This window comes from Aethalodelphis obliquidens, unplaced genomic scaffold, assembly GCF_003676395.1.
Source record: "Aethalodelphis obliquidens isolate GAN/ISIS:26980383/991018 unplaced genomic scaffold, ASM367639v1 scaffold3, whole genome shotgun sequence".
Taxonomy (NCBI): domain Eukaryota; kingdom Metazoa; phylum Chordata; class Mammalia; order Artiodactyla; family Delphinidae; genus Aethalodelphis; species Aethalodelphis obliquidens.
This window is the reverse complement of record NW_020837947.1, coordinates 42,887,083-42,903,426: the sequence shown is the minus strand read 5'-3', so window position 1 is coordinate 42,903,426 and position 16,344 is coordinate 42,887,083. Positions and strand designations below refer to the sequence as shown.

The 16,344-nt window shown below is 37.9% G+C and overlaps 1 protein-coding gene across 1 annotated transcript; it reads right to left on the bottom strand.

Annotated features, from left to right (window-relative positions):
- Positions 1 to 255: 255 nt before the first annotated feature.
- On the bottom strand, positions 256 to 13,282 carry GPRC6A (G protein-coupled receptor class C group 6 member A). Its single transcript, XM_027093459.1, is given in 7 exon segments — positions 256 to 492; positions 7,154 to 7,414; positions 7,417 to 7,685; positions 7,688 to 7,991; positions 10,372 to 10,517; positions 10,520 to 10,671; positions 13,089 to 13,282. Coding segments are annotated over 7 exon segments (1,563 nt in total).
- Positions 13,283 to 16,344: the final 3,062 nt, after the last annotated feature.

Sequence of the window (16,344 nt, the reverse complement as noted above, 5' to 3'; positions counted from 1 at the left end):
TTGTTTGTTTTTGCCAAGTTCAGCTACATGGGGGCTATACTGATTAGTTTAATATAACCAGGATTATACTTCGGTCCAATGAATAAGATGAAGAGAGAGATGGGCAAGGAAATTGAGTGGTGTGTACAGGGAGTGATATACAAGTTGACTGGAATTTAAGGAGGGAAGTTGGGGACAGAGAACAGGCAGTAGGACCACTGGAGGTCCTGGCGGGGTCAAGGACTTTCGCAGTTGAAGTACCAATTGATTTGAATGCTACAAAGCAGCCAACAGCAAAATTACCTTAAGATTCCTGAACTCATTTTTTGTTTCTTGGTCTGTGACAATGAAGACATCATTCTTCAGGTCGTATTGTGCCATCCTGGCAATAGTCATGTGGCTGTTGATCTTCCAGAGCACAACATCATATCCAGTATTCATATCTCCATGGGCATCAAAATGAAATGAACTCCCTCCATCTGTGAACATCACATTTTTCAGTACATCAAGTAACTATGAACAATAAAAACAGAAGCAAAGACTGATATAAATATTGTAAGTGTATCCATTATCCCAACTGTAACACTGCCTTACAGGAATATCACTTAAAAATTAGAAAAAGGACATTCTGGATCAGTGAGTGTGGTAATTAGTTGAGAAGGTGCTTAACTACTAGGCCACAATTTGAGAAATGTTGAGAATTTCTGCCAAAGGCTTGCTCTGTGAATTTGAGAAAGCAAGTTAATGTTTATGGAGGTAGCTTCTCTAGCCTACAAAATTGAAATCTGACCATCTTTACTTTCTCCACATTGCAGAATTAATGGGTCCTCTGGGGCAGATGCCTGGGCTCTAATTCTGGTTCCATATTTCATTAGTGGTGTGATCTTGGCAGTTACAATTTCTTTCTAGGCCACAGTTGAGGTAAATGAAACCTACTTAATATGATTATTATAAGAATTAAATGTAATTATGGATGTAAGCACTTTAGCCCAGTATATGGCACAGATTAAGGGTTAATAGAGATTAGCTTAATACCGTTAAGTACCTGTTATTGGCTAATAGGGATGTTCTGCAAATAAATAAAAATACTTTGCATCTACCAACTAATAAAGTCACCTGACATTCATACATTACATGCTAATACTCAAATCTGTGATGCCCTTTTACTCCATAACAACTCAGCAAAGCAAGCTGAGCAGGGATCGTCTTCCTCTTTTCTCAGAGGAGGGCCCCAGCCAAGGAGTGAAGGACCTTATCTGAGGATACACATCTTGACTTTCATTATGAAGTCTTGCCATTGCACCTAACAATATATTCATTTAAATTCTCCTCATTGTTTTTTTCCTTCTGACTCAAAGAAATCACCCCTGTGCCATTTGGAGTTATGGAAAGCAGGAAATTCGTCCTTTCCTTCTAGAGTCACAATCAGCCTGGGCCTTTGGCCAAGTCTGAGTAGGTAATCCAAGCCAGTAGCTGTCATGCTCACCAGCCCCAAAATGAAGGCTGAGGGGACAGAGCTACAGACCTGGGCAACAGTCCGGTAACAACAGCACCCTGCTCTTGGGGTTTGTACTGAGGGGCGTCCCTACCTGAGAAGTTTAATTGGTGAGCCCAAGGTAACTGCTAGTGTCTGCCTTCTAAGTCCATACTCGTTTGGTGGGATGTGTAGATCTTCTCATCTCCAATGGTTTTCAAGTCTGTTTCAGTAATGGAAAGTATAGTAAAGTGATCTCTAAATTCTATTTCCAATTTAGTTCAGAAAATGATTTTTTTTAACTTGAGAAGAAATATAATGAAAAAGTACTTTTCTTGTTACCCAGTTTGTTCAGTGAGAACTTGTATGCAATATAGCTAGAACAGAAAATGTTTTACTGACAAATGAGGCAGCCGTATTGAGCTTGTGCTGCAGGAGAAGAATACTGGACTGGGAGGGAGGAAAACATTTGAGTTCTGGCTCCACGGTCCCGTGCATCTATACCTGTGATGTTTATGTGGCTTTTGTTGGGTGCAAAATCTATGGAACAAGGCTGAAATTATTCTATTTGAATAGAGTTATTCTTATTCTATTTCTTCCTAGTTAATCTTTTTTTAAAAAATATTTATTTATTTGTTTGTCTGGCTGTGCCGGGTCTTAGTTGTGGCATGTGGGATCTTTGGTGCCTCGTGCAGGATCTTCATTGCGGCATGTGGACTCTTAGTTGCGGTGTGTGGGATCTAGTTCCCTGGCCAGGTATCGAACCCGGGCCCTCTGCATTGGGAGCGTGGAGTCTTAACTACTGGACCACCAGGGAAGTCCCTTAGTTAACCTTTTATGAATGTTTCTTTCCTTCAGTTTTTTTCCCCTTTGGCAAATAGAATATAAGAAAATCAAATTGTATTTTAAGTAAATATATTAGCTACAGTAGTCATGTCAATAACCAAATATCACTTTAGCAAAATCTCTAAGCATGTATATTGATTTTATTATATGTCCTCACAGGTTTCGTAGTTCTTTTAATCAATTCAAATTAATTAGTATTGCTTTAAAGAAGCAGGATGTCAGATCTAAGGTGGTAGAATTAACTGACAAAATCTTATTCCAGCAATTGCCTGGAACAAAAAATATGGAGGGAACAAAAATAGAACAAGTAAAGCCCTACCTTCAATGTTCCCATCTCTACCTGTGTATTGATTTTTCTTCTGTTCCTTCCTTAAGCAATATACACACGTAAGCCCCAGGAACTTAGTTGTTTAGAGAGCATATCCTCTTCCATTCTTTTGTTTGAACTATAATTTCCACCAGTTTTTTCCTCCATTTAATCAGGTTTTACAGGGTAAATTTCTGACACATATACGTTCTGTAAATAATGATAACATTGTATGATGTAAATAAACTAGCACAATTCCATGTTTGTTCTTACAGGAAAGAGGGTGGAGGCAAACAAAACAGTACATTCATCACTTGTTAAATATTCTATCGAACATTTGCTCTGGATTAAGGTAATTTTGAACATTAATGCTTACAGTTATTAAGCTATTTAAGGCCTTTTCCATCCATTATTTGTTTATTTTTCATCAAGACTCTGAAACTCATGATAACTTGACTCTAAAATATTTAGAGAGTAGGATTTGCATCTCCATGATTATATATAATTCACCTCTGTATGGTAATGACCTGTTTCTGAAAACACGAGGTCAGGAGACCACTCCAATTAAGCTGCTGTGGTTGATGCTGTTTTCCATGTCCCCAGCCTCTCTGCTGTCCACTACATCTCCGTAAGTGAGCTGTGCTTGTGAAAAGAGGTATCTATGTGAGCGAATTAGAGACTAGCAAGGAAGCAGCCTTGCATCTCTGTCTGGTACCCAACCTATGTCTTTTTCTTTTGTAAACTTTTCCATGGTGTAGCAAAAACGCACATGACTAAGGCTGGGACAGTTTCACTGCTAACTCTATGAGTGCCCACGGGCCAGACCCTTATGGCTGAGGTCCCCTCCATCTCTAAACTGCTGCAATTCTCAGTCACCAGTAACACTTCTTCTTGCCAGTTCTTTAGGACGAAGTGTAATGAACAAGAATCGGTGGCTCTACCATAATATTTAAAGATTAGAGATGATGTGTGTCAATGCTTAGTATAGTAGGCCTTAAAAATTATTAGTTATTATTTTCCTCATTGCTCCACAATCGTTCCCTTTTTGTCCTCATGTCTCTTCTGACTTTTGGACCACTACACTTGAATGTCTCATAAGTTCTTCACATTCAACATGTCCAAAATGGAATGCTTAATACTTCTTCTCGCTTCCGGACCTTCACTTTTCTCTGTGTTTCCATCTCAATAAATGGCACCAGTTGCCCAAATTTAGAATCATTTGCGACATCTTTGCTTTTCTCTGTCATTCTTTACATCCAATCTATCTCCAAATACTCTTTGTCTTTCCTCTTAAGTATATGCCTCTCCATCCTCATTGTCACACCCTTAGTACCTGTAGCACTTATACCTGAAGTATAAGGCATCCTTATTGTATGCCTGGATTACCAAACTGGTCTTTCTCTGTCTAGTCTTGTGTTCCTCTAGTCAATTACATTGCAGTAGGAATACTATTTCTACAATGGAAAGCAGGTCACATCACTCTTCTGTCTAAAACTAGCTTTAATTGGCTCCCCTTTGCTCTCTCAAGTCCAAACCTTTAAACATAGCTTGCAGACTTTCTATTGAAAGGATGGTCTTTGTACCAGCAATATCAGCATCACCTGAGAGATTGTTAGAAGTGCAGACTTTCAGGTTCCCCACACTGGAACTACTGAATTAGCATCAGCATGATAATCATATTACCAGGTAATCAAGTTTGAGACGCTCTGATTGATAAGGCCCTGATGATGGATGCTTCACTAGCCCTCCACTCTCATTTGCCTGTAATTTCCACAAAAGACTCCAGTTCTATGGCACTACTTTCTGATCCCTGAAGATGCCATGCTTTCTCTCTCTGTGACTTTGCTGGGGAATTTCTGTCCTGCTTAACTCCTACCCATCTATCATATTCACCAGAGATGTCATGATCTTTGGAGAATGTTCTCTGAATTGCTAATGCTGGATTAGTTTCCTCAATTATATGCTTCTCTACCATCTTGTATTTATATGAAACATCGTAATGCATTATTCTGCACTGTGATCAGCTCCTTAATTGTTTGATTGTTTACTCCTCTAGACACATGACTCCTTTAGGGAGAGAATTGTCTTGTTCTCCATAATATTTTCAGCACTCAACACAATGGCTGGAACATTGAGACACCCAACAAATATTTGCCAAATAATTGTGTAAAGAGTAGTTTGACTATTATACATTCTCTCATCCCACATACATCACTCACTACCTTGTATATCATCCACAGTAGAGGAAAACAAAAAAGAAAACCAAAATCACTATTCGCAACAAGGAGGTGGTATTCTCATACACATCTGAGGAACATAAAAAAAATCTGTTGAGATAAAACAAGTATGACTGTGCTATCCCTGAATACTGCTCACAGACATCACCAAATGTGGAGCCAAGGTAAGGATTATCCTCAAATATTGGAAAAAACTAACTCCTTTAAAGTTATTTGAATCTAAAATCATTCAGAAAGTATTATTTAAATATTAGTGAATTTTTCCAGGGGACAAAATAATTTTTAGGAATATATCTTTGATTAGTGACCTTAAATGTTGCTGATCTTTTAAATTTAATGTCTATGGAGATTTCTTCCTAAAAAGACAATTGTTTGCATTATTTGTCCAATTAATTCTGGCATAGACATGGCTTACTTGTGATCAAAGGAGCAAGGCACTCCCCTATTCCTCCTTTCCAGTCTGTTTCTGTTTGTTCTGGATTACCATGCTCCCGGGGTGGGGGGCAATAAACAATGACCCCAGGCTCCTAGTGTTTAAATAAAACATTTTAGAAGATCTGCTTCAATTATACTTTCTCGAGATTTTTCCTCAGAATGTTTGAGACTTACTCCTGACTTAAAATACTTTCCCAGAGGATAAATAGCTATTGCTATTTGTAATTCTCTTCTCTTATGAGTCTTTTTATAGCTCCTCCCCTTTATCCCATCTGTCTCTGATTGTCTATTTTCTCTCCATTACTCTTTCTCAACCTCTCATTCTTAAAATTTCATGTAGTGGTTTCATTATGTTGGTCCACTTAACTTAGAGTTTTTTTTTAAACCAATCCCTCATTAAAGTTTTACATTACAAAGAGTATGCTTTCAAACAGTTATCTTAAAATCACTAGACAGGGCTTCCCTGGTGGTGCAGTGGTTGAGAGTCTGCCTGCCGATGTAGGGGATGCGGGTTCGTGCCCCGGTCTGGGAAGATCCCACATGGTCTGGGAAGATCCCACATGCCGCGGAGTGGCTGGGCCCGTGAGCCATAGCCGCTGAGCCTGTGCGTCCAGAGCCTGTGCTCCGCAATGGGAGAGGCCACAACAGTAAAAATCACTAGACAAATAAATTGTGTGTGTGTGTGTGTGTGTGTGTGTGTATACACACATATTTTAAAGAGAGTTTTAATTAAAAGTAAAAATTCTAATCTCTAGTCTTACCTCTTCATTAGGTTTTTCTTGCCTTGCATTTACAAGGTGAAAACTTGTTTTAAAATGAGCAACTTAAAACACCCTATGACCATCACATGATTCACCCAGATGTAAGCTGATCACTTGGAGCTTGTGTTTGTGGGTGTTTAAAGTAAGAATGAAAAAAGTAGAAACAGCTTGCCATGGACATTCACTTATGTGATCAGAAGAATTGGATCTTATTCCCTTTTACCTTTTTTCCCTAACAAATGTAAAATAAATATCTTTTTTGGAACATGATTCTGCCTTAAGACAGACAGGTTTGGCTTTGAATACACATTAAGGAGAAATTTGTTTCTAATGAGTAAAATTTATCATATAAAGCAGCAGTTTGCTTTTAAATGCCTTGTTTATGAACATTTTAAAAACACAATGGAAAATTTTCACTAAATAGGGCCATATTATGCTTTAATTAGAGTTTCTACAAACTAATCAAAGAGAAGAAAGGGAAAGACTTCTTTTACACAATTAGTGGTTCATTTAAACCTGAGATATCATAGGACTTGTTACGACTGACCTAACAACATTCATTTGAAGAAGACTGGAGTCCTAGGGAGACTGCCCTAAGTAAGAGTCATAACTGGAGGCATTAGGACTATAACCACCAGAGATACCATGAAAACCAGAGGGTATGGAGTCAGAAGACCCAGACGAGAGTCATATTTCTGGTACTTTCAGCTTTAGTTTCTTTATGCATAATATTTAGCAATAATAAAAGGGATCATTAAACATGCCTGGTCTTGTGTTTGTTAAGAGCATCAAAAGAGATAATCATTTGAAGCTTTGAAAAACTGTAAGATCAGATACAAATACATAAACCAAAGGAAAAGAGCACTATCAACAGAGTCTTCTTGGAAATTAAAAGAACACGACTTTGGTAGGTCAGAGTAGGAGGTGAAGGTAAAATAAAAACTCTATTATTCTTAAGAACAAAGAACTAGTGATAGAAATTCAGGTTATTCAAACACTGCAAGTATCTACTTATAAAAGGAATACAGTTAAGAGCAGTTTATATAAATATTGCAGATTAAAGAAAGGAGAGAAATGATGGTAGGGGAATTTTCTCAGATATGTGAGTTGGTACCTCCCATGGTTGGAAGGCATTGGGGTTCTGACTGTCTCGAGCTTGGCACAGATCCCAAATGGCATAATCAAGGGCAAACACAGCTAGCTGAATACTGTGAATAAGTCCCGGCTCAGTGTAATCTCACAGGAAGTCATTTCTCAGCGAGAAGTTCCTTTCTATATCCTCGTTAGCCTTGTAGGACAAAGTCCCCTGAGAATAGTTGGAAATGCATTGACTCAGATCACTGTCCTTAGTATATGCACAGGCAGAGCCTTGAGCGTGGCATATTCATTTAAGGGCTTGTTATTATCACTGGGAAACATATGCAGATTTTGAAGAAAGGAATGGAAAGAGGACATATTCCTTCTTCTAAAGGTAAACCCCACAACTTTGCCAATCCTTTTAACCTTAGGAATGGCGGTGATCTTGGTGGCCGTTGACCAGTTATCGCTAGCAATCCAGAACTTATTTATATTCCTTTCAATGGCTTTACTGAAGAGATTGAAAACATGGAGCTGACTCAGAAATACCACAACGACATTAACCTGGCTTCTGCTATGATTCTCTCAAGTGTCTGACTGATCCTGACTTCAATGGTATTATCTGAGAGGAAGGCTGGGAGAACTTCTCTGAAGGCTATGTACACATTATTTGTTGAGGTCTGAATTGCAAAAGTGTTGAAAGCCAGTCGTCCATAGTCATCATCTGTGGTTAGGATGCCAATCCAGTTCCATCCACATTTCTGAATCAGGTGGGCCATTGCTTTAGTCTAGTAGAAGTCACTGGGCACAGTCTGTAAAAATGAAGGAAAGTGAATTTTGTCACTTAGGGTTTCTGCAGTTGATTCATAACTCACCTGGAAATGGACAGAAACTTTTAGTTACGGTGTTGATGAGCTGCAGGTGGCTATTCATAGTAGATATTCTTCTCTTTGATTTCTGTGAGTTTCCATAACATTTTCTAAATTCTTTGATCCTTTCCATCCTTCCCCTTCAATGAACTACTTTATAAATGGCTTAAATCACGATACTTAGTACCTGGTGACTGTTGAGGGTCATTGCTTTTCAATCATTTGGTACTGTGTATAGTATAAGCCCTTCAAGGGTTTAGGCTCTATCTTAAATCTCCATCTACACTCCTATATCCATTTATATCTATCTTATATCTCAGGCCAGGGCCAATAGTGGATATTTTTTAAATACTTAGAGATAAATATGGGAAAATGCAGCCAGTCAAATAAGCAAAATGAATTTTCAGACACCTAGTTTGTTCAAAATGTGTATAAATGACAACTTTGATGATTTTTATTCTAGGTAAAATAAATCATCCAGACAAATAATCATCTGTCCAGGGGTCAGCAAACTTTCTTCTGTAAAGGACCAGATGTAAAATATTTTAAGCTTTGTTGGTCATGTGTGGTCTCTGTCATATATTATTTTTGTATTTTTTGTTACAACCTTTAAAAAATTTAAAAATCATGCTTAGCTTGACATCTCAAGAGCTTGAGAGCCACATTTGACCCACAGGCTATACATTCAATAGTTTTCGGACTCCTAATCTACTCAAAAGAGCAGCAGCATTTTAGGAGACCTCCCTAATGTGTGCAAAGTTTTGCCTAATTTACAGCTTTGGTGATTTTATTCTAGGGAGGGTTATTACCTTCCACAGCTGCAATTGCACTGTGCCACTTCTTCAGTGATTTTTTTTTTTTTACTATTTACAGCAGCTACATGGTATGGGGGAAAGACAATAGGCTTTGGAGTCAAACAAACTGTTAGAATCCTGACTCCAATAAATTTGGCAAAGTTAGTTAACACTTCTTTCTCTGTGAAACAACAGGATTCTTGTGAAGACTGAAGGAGAAGTTTTAAATGGATAGTGGCACACTGGACATTCACTAAACCTTAATTCCCTTCCCAGTACCTGACATAACTATGCTCACCTTCACTGTGCCGCCCGGGCTTCTGCAAAATCCGTGTTACCACAGAGAGTCCCCTCTCCTATTGTGTGGTCTATCATGGAAATTACATTTTCACATTAAACAACCATTGTTAAAAATAGTCTACTTTTCTTACTTGTCACTTAACTAACTTTATACGTAGTCTAGAAATTTTGAGCCAAAGCCTTATCTCTGAGATATTTGGGGGAATAGTTCTTTTTGTTTTGTTTTGTTTTGGACTTAAACTTTTCATTATCAACTTCTCTAAGCTATAATATAATGGAACTCTCAGAGTCTTATATGCGTATATGCACTTACTTAGTCTAGCTCCAGAAAGTTATATATTTTGAATTCTTATGTACTTATATTATACATGTATATATTTCTATCTGTTCACTTCTATCAGATGGTGATTTCTTGATAATCTGACTATAAGGCTTTTCTAACATTTTGCTTCTAATCTTCCTTGATCTTAGAAAGTAATGACCTAGTGAGTTACAGAGTGATGTGATATGAAGATTAATTCGTTCAAAATCAAAGCCAAGAGAGCTTGCTTGACTCTGAGTAATGTGCAAGGACTTAGTGCAGGGCTGTCTAATACACACTTTGGTCTTTCAGAGACCATTTTGCTTACTTCCTGGTTAATGGTTTGCATTATAGGAAGCTCAGTAGTTCACAGTCTCTGCTCAAAGCCTTTCCATCATACTCAGAACAAAGTGCAAACCATACCACAGCTTACAAGATGCTATATGACCCGGCCCTTACCCCTCTCTACAAATGCATCTCTTACTCTGCTCCTTTCTGCTCAAACTGACCTAACTATACTGACCTTTTGTTATTCTTTGGACATTTCAACTTTGTACTTACTGCTTTCTCAGCCTAGGTACTCTCCTCTTGACTGTCCCTTTTCATTCAAGTTTCAGGCTAAACGTCACCTCCTTGAGAGTCTTCTTTGACTTCCACACCCCTTTACCCCTCACTTCCCCTGCAGTTTTCTTCATGGTACCTGACTGATGTTATTTTAGAAACAAGGCAGTTGAGGTGATCAGAAGTTTCTGTCTTATCCAAATCACACTGAAAACTGTCAGAAACTAGACCTGACAGATTGAGGGATGACTACTCCCTTAGTGCTTTGATCACTATGCTATCCATAATAGGGCACATCCTTTTTTTTTTACTGAAGAGAAAGAAAGGTTAAAGTAAAAGCATCTCCCCCACTCGTTTCCCAGATTACCCTGATCCTTTCATGATAAAGAATATGATCAAACCCAAAGTATGGAGGTAGAACAAAACCCACCTGTGGCATGAGCTGTAAATTCAACATCTGGAAGACAGCCATGGTTATTTCTGTGTAGCCAGCACCTATGACAGCCTTAACCCTTGGCATGTATCTGGAATAGTCACACTTAAGCTCCACGATTTCTCTGGAGCAGTTGAACTTAGAAACCTCAGAGCAGCTGCCATTTCCTCTGTGACATCTATGCAAGTGTCATAGATTTCATACCCTAGTTTGACTCCAGATAATAGTGTTGAATTATTGATCATCTCAATGCTGTGTATCATGGCAAGAGTTTGAAGAAAATTTGATATTTCAAAGCTGTTGAGAAACAAGTTTTTTGAAATTAGAACATAACTCTTCTACAGACATGATGATATCCTATTTTATTCTCATTTCTGCCGTATAATAGACAATTTATGAATTGGTGACACTTATCTCTTGAAGGATCTAAACTTTATTTATTTAAAAATAGTTTTTGATGGAAACCTTTCTCAAGAGTATATAAGGGGACCTCCCTGGCAGTGCAGTGGTTAAGACTCCGTGCTTCCAATGCAGGGGGCACGGGTTCGATCCCTGTTTGGGCAACTAAGATCCCACATGCTGTGAGGCCAAAAATAAAAAATAAAAAAAAAAAAGAGTATATAGGAGCCCACAGTTTCTCAAATGGAGTCTACAGAACAGGATTTAACCTTTTCGTGGTTAATTTCAGGATCATTTTGAATATTCAGTTTAGTATTCTACAGTATGATGATGTTTTTGTAGTTAGATGTCAGCATTTTATTGCTGTCCAAGAATCTGCTTTTATAGACTCTCCCTTTTTTTTACTTTTGTGAGGCTAATCTATTGTGGTTGGAAAGCAGACAAATAAGACTCTTAAGAATGACTTATAAAACAGGCTCTGGGTAAACGCACAATAGCTTTCTCCTAGATAACATGCACTATTTCAGTTCCAAGGCATAGATATTTCCCCTTTTAGCGGGTTTTTCCAGTTGGTTTCTGGACTTGTGATTATTCCAGAGCATTGAGTTGTTTAATTACTGATTTACTGTTAAGTTTATTTCACCCACCACTCTATACAGAAGGTTACAAACAGTGCCTAATACAGAGTAAGAATTCAATAAATACTTTTTGAATGAATAAAAGGGGATATTGTTGTTCAGGGTTTTGATATTTTCAAGTTTCTTTTAATTCATTTAGTCATGATAAATTAAATAATATTTGGATAATGCTGTTTGTCATTACAGACTATCTAAATGTGAAGTTTGGCAATGAACATTAAGTGTTTAATTTAAAGAAAGAAACAAAGAAGAAAGGTTAAAGTAATGAATTGTCTGGCAAATAAAATATGTAATATTTTCAGAGTCCCCCACGTATTAGCTCCATGAGAGTCTGAACCCCTTTGGTGTTTACCTCAGGATCTCCTATGCCTAGAATGCGACCTAGGTAATGTAGGCATTTCATAAATAGTTGTTCAATGTTGAATGAATACTGTTTCTCTCAAGGAGTGACAGTAAAGCAAAATGATGTTCAGTGACTTTTTTTTTCCAGAATAAATTTGCTTATTAGACCAAATGATTTTTTTAAATCATTTTCCATCCTTATTTGTTGGCCTATGATTGTGGGCCTTAAATCTGCAGTGTCTATTTAGTGCTCTGAAAAATCCTCATTAACTATTTCAGGGTGTTCACTGGTATTCCTGATAATCAACGATTAAGATGACAGTAGCTCAAATTACCCAACTTAATGCCAGGAAGGAATCTTAGAGTGATGTGGGATCACATTTCACCTGAAAGCATTCATAGAGGGCATGCCAAACACTTTGTGATTAAAAAAAGAAAAAAAAGGAGGGGAAAAGAGGAGACTAAATTTATAAACAAAAGTATCAAGATAGAAATCAGGATTTGAGAGTTAGAAGGAAGCACTGGGATCACATTGCTATAGCAACAGAAGCTGATGCTGCCTGTCTTTAAAAGTTATCCAGGCCCTTATTTTACAGAAGAGAAAAATCAGAAGCTGAAACTCAGAGAGTTTAAATGATTTGCCTAAATCTACAAAATTACTTTGTCACCAAACTGAAATTAGAATTCAAATAGCCTGTTCTCCTTAAAGAAAACCATCTGTAGTATCCTCCATCCAGCTTTATTTTTCTATAATACACCGTGACAAATGTCTACAGTCAAGCTTTCACAATATAAAGTGTTCATCAAGGAAGAAGGAACATTCTGAGTTGAAGTAGGGTTCTTAATTCATTATGAAAGAATTAGATGATTTCAAGAATGAAATAAATACAGTGTTGACAAAAATGTTAGTATGGAGAAAAATTTTAAGTGCAGTCTATTTTAAACAAAGAATTAAATAAAGATCCATGTTTGAAACAACCCACATCTGTGGGTGATAGGAATATAATTGTGCTATTTATGCTTGTAGTGGACGGGCTACTGTGTCTTATTGGTTTTCTCCTGTGACTTCAGGGGTTATTCTTTATAGGCAAAATCCAAATAAATATATTAATGGAAGCATTCATTGCCTCTGTACTTGGAGGTTGATTATACATATAGCGCTAATATATCTTTCTTGTAAGGAAGAATAGCAAGACTTAACTTTATGCAACTTAAAAATATATGAGTTTAAATTTTGTTAAAATAATTTAGATGTTAACACAAGTAAACATTTACATGCCCTATTCTCACTGCATAATCTTGAAATCTAAATGTGTTCTCTGAAGCTTTACTCACCCAACACACTTCTGGATTTCTGGCCATCTGGGGTAGCCTTCTGAGGACAGCATTTTTTCATGAATGGCAAACAAACCTCCAATCATGATATGCCCTGGAGAAGTGGCAGCCACAAAGTCACCAGGGGTCTGGCAAGGCTGGGAAGTAGCAAAAATAATCACAAAACAGGTAATCAGTACTATCAGTAGTGCCATGTTTCTATCTCATTTGCTCACTTCTTGCGAGTTCTGAGGAATCATTGAGCTCACAGAGTGCCAGCAACATCATTCTTATTTCACCTGTAAACACCATATAACGTATTAGATAGTGTCAAGGGCCAGAAACACTCAGTGTTCACATCCTTGATGACAGTCAAAACAGTTCTTCACCAATAAGAACATAGCAGACTTTCTCACACTCCGTTGTTGATGTGTGACGGCAGTAATGCCAGGTAAAGCTGATAGAATTAGAAACACAGCTCCTCACTGTGAAAGCATCTTTTACTCAACTGACATGTCAAAGGCTTTGAGTCATGCTGGCATTTCTTTTGAAGTAAGATATAGAATCTTCAAGAGGGAGCAGTTTGGGAAAGTTTTCCCTCTTCAGAAATGGACAGTTTGGGGACTTCCCTGGTGGCACAGTGGTTAAGAACCCGCCTGCCAAGGCAGGGGACACGGGTTCGAGCTCTGGTCCGGCAAGTTCCCACATGCCGTGGAGCAACTAAGCCCGTGCACCACAACTACTGAGCCTGCGTTCTAGAGCCCGCGAGCCACAGCTACTGAGCCCACGTGCCACAGCTGCTGAAGTTTACGTGCCTAGAGCCCGTGCTCTGCAACAAAAGCCACCACAGTGAGAATCCTGCGCACCGCAATGAAGAGTAGCCCCTGCTCACTGCACCTAGAGAAAGCCCATGTGCAGCAACGAAGACCCAACGAGCCAAAAAATAAAAATAAATTTTAGAAGTAATAAATTTTAAAAAATTCTGAAAAATTAAAAAAAACAAAAAGAAATGGACAGTTTTGCATTTTCCGAGGTATCACATTCAAGGCACAAAAGCTGAAAAGTAGCTTATAAACTGTTTAGAAAAATAGCATTCCAAATTTATTTCCCCAGAAAAGCTCTATGTAAAAAATGAATTTCAGTTATATTTAGGTATTTATCACTGTGAGTTCACATGTGTTAGAAATAAGTAGTTTCTGTGGTGATGGGCAAAACTAAACATGAGATGAAACTTGTCTGATGTAGTAGTATTTTGCTTTGAACAAGAAAGTTCTGTCATAGATCATTGACGTTTCCACGCTGTTTGTGGATTCTATTTTTATACATTTGGAACTCTTCAGGCTACATGTTCTCAGTGCTTCAGAATCTGAACTAACATGACTTTGTGGATATCTTATAGAATTTAACAGAAGATAGATAAGCCTCAGTAACTGGCACTATCAAGAAGTTAAAAAATTTTAAATTTACTTTTTAAAATCAGTCTTTTTCAAACATTGGTTTAAGGAGGAATATATCATGGGCAAGCAATTCCAAATCTAATACATCCAGTTTATTTGATGGGTAGCAGATACGTTTAAAAGAATTTCAGAAAATAAAAGAGTCCAGTGGCAATTATGATATTTTTCATCATTGAAATTATCCTTAGGTTCCATTGACGTGTGGAGCTGTGCCAGCTGAAGGGTGGAGAAGTCACAGCCCTTCACATGGTGTCACATGTTTCCTTAAGTCTTACCATTTTTACTAGCGGCCGGAATTCCTCTTAGGATCCAATCCAGTGAACTTTAGTTGTCCAGAAAGTTTAATATACAGGAGTCTGAAGACTCTTCAGATGTTTAGCAATTGCATTTTACCTAATTAATCTTTATTATTCATTTGTGTATGTGTGCAATTGGCTAAATTTATGTTTTCGTGAATTTAGTTATTTTGCTCAGATATCTCCAAGATCTGCTATGATTATAAGTTCAAAGATGATTTTGGTAAAAATATACTAAAAAATAAGAAATTCAGATAATTGTCTATCAAAAGTATATAATAGGTATTAAGCAACTCAGAATGATTCGGAAGATATGACCCTCATGTGACCATATTGCTCAGACCTGATATTTATTTGAAAAATCAGTGACAAAAGTTATGCCCATGATCTCTTAGGATGTAATTTTAACAATATTTAGGGTCTTTGTTAGCTGACTTTCTTATTTTTATTTTTTTTAGAAGATGTTGGGGGTAGGAGTTTATTAATTAATTTATTTATTTTTGCTGTGTTGGATCTTCGTTTCTGTGCAAGGGCTTTCTCTAGTTGTGGCAAGCAGGGGCCACTCTTCATTGTGGTGCGCGGGCCTCTCACTAGCGCAGCCTCTTTTGTTGCGGAGCATAGGCTCCAGACGCGCAGGCTCAGTAGTTGTGGCTCACGGGCCTAGTTGCTCCACGGCATGTGGGATCCTCCCAGACCAGGGCTTGAACCCGTGTCCCCTACATTAGCAGGCAGATTCTCAACCACTGCGCCACCAGGGAAGCCCCTGACTTTCTTATTTTAATAAATATAATCTAAGTTGGAAAATCTATTTCTATAAAGGAGCCTTCTGAAAGTAGGAAAACAGAAGTTTTCAAAAGCCTTTGTCCTGTAAAATTCAGTGTCATGTGGCAGAAAGTGCTCAAGCTTCAGAAGCTGACAGACTGGGTGACCATGAATGTGACCATGAATGAGTTACAGAACTTTTCTGAGCAAGAATTTTCTCATATATAAAATAGGTAAGATACTCTATCTCATGGATATGTTTTGAAACTTGAGCTGACTTGATTTGTAAAGCTCCTATATTCTAGTTGGCACTCAATAAGTAGCTCCTGTCTTAATCCATCAGGGCTACTATCACAAAAATACCATATACTTGGTGGCCTGTAATCAACAAACATTTATTTCTCACAGTACTGGAGACTGGGAAGTCCAAGATCATGGTGCTGGCAGATTCAGTGTCTGCCGAGAGCCTGCTATAAACCTCACACGGTGGAAACGACAAGGGAGCTTTTTCAAGGTTGCTTTTATAAAGGCACAAATCCATTTGGGAGGGCTCTGCCCTCCTGACCTAATCACTTCCCAAAGGCCCCACCTCCTAATACAATCAGCTTTGGGCTTAGGTTTCAACATCTGAATTTTGGGAGGGCATAAACATTCAGAACATAGCAGTTCCCTCCTTCCCCTTCCCAAAATCAAACTGAAAGTTATTAATTCCTAAATTTGGAATGCTTTCCACAATTGGTTAAATCATTGTTCAGAGCTCTT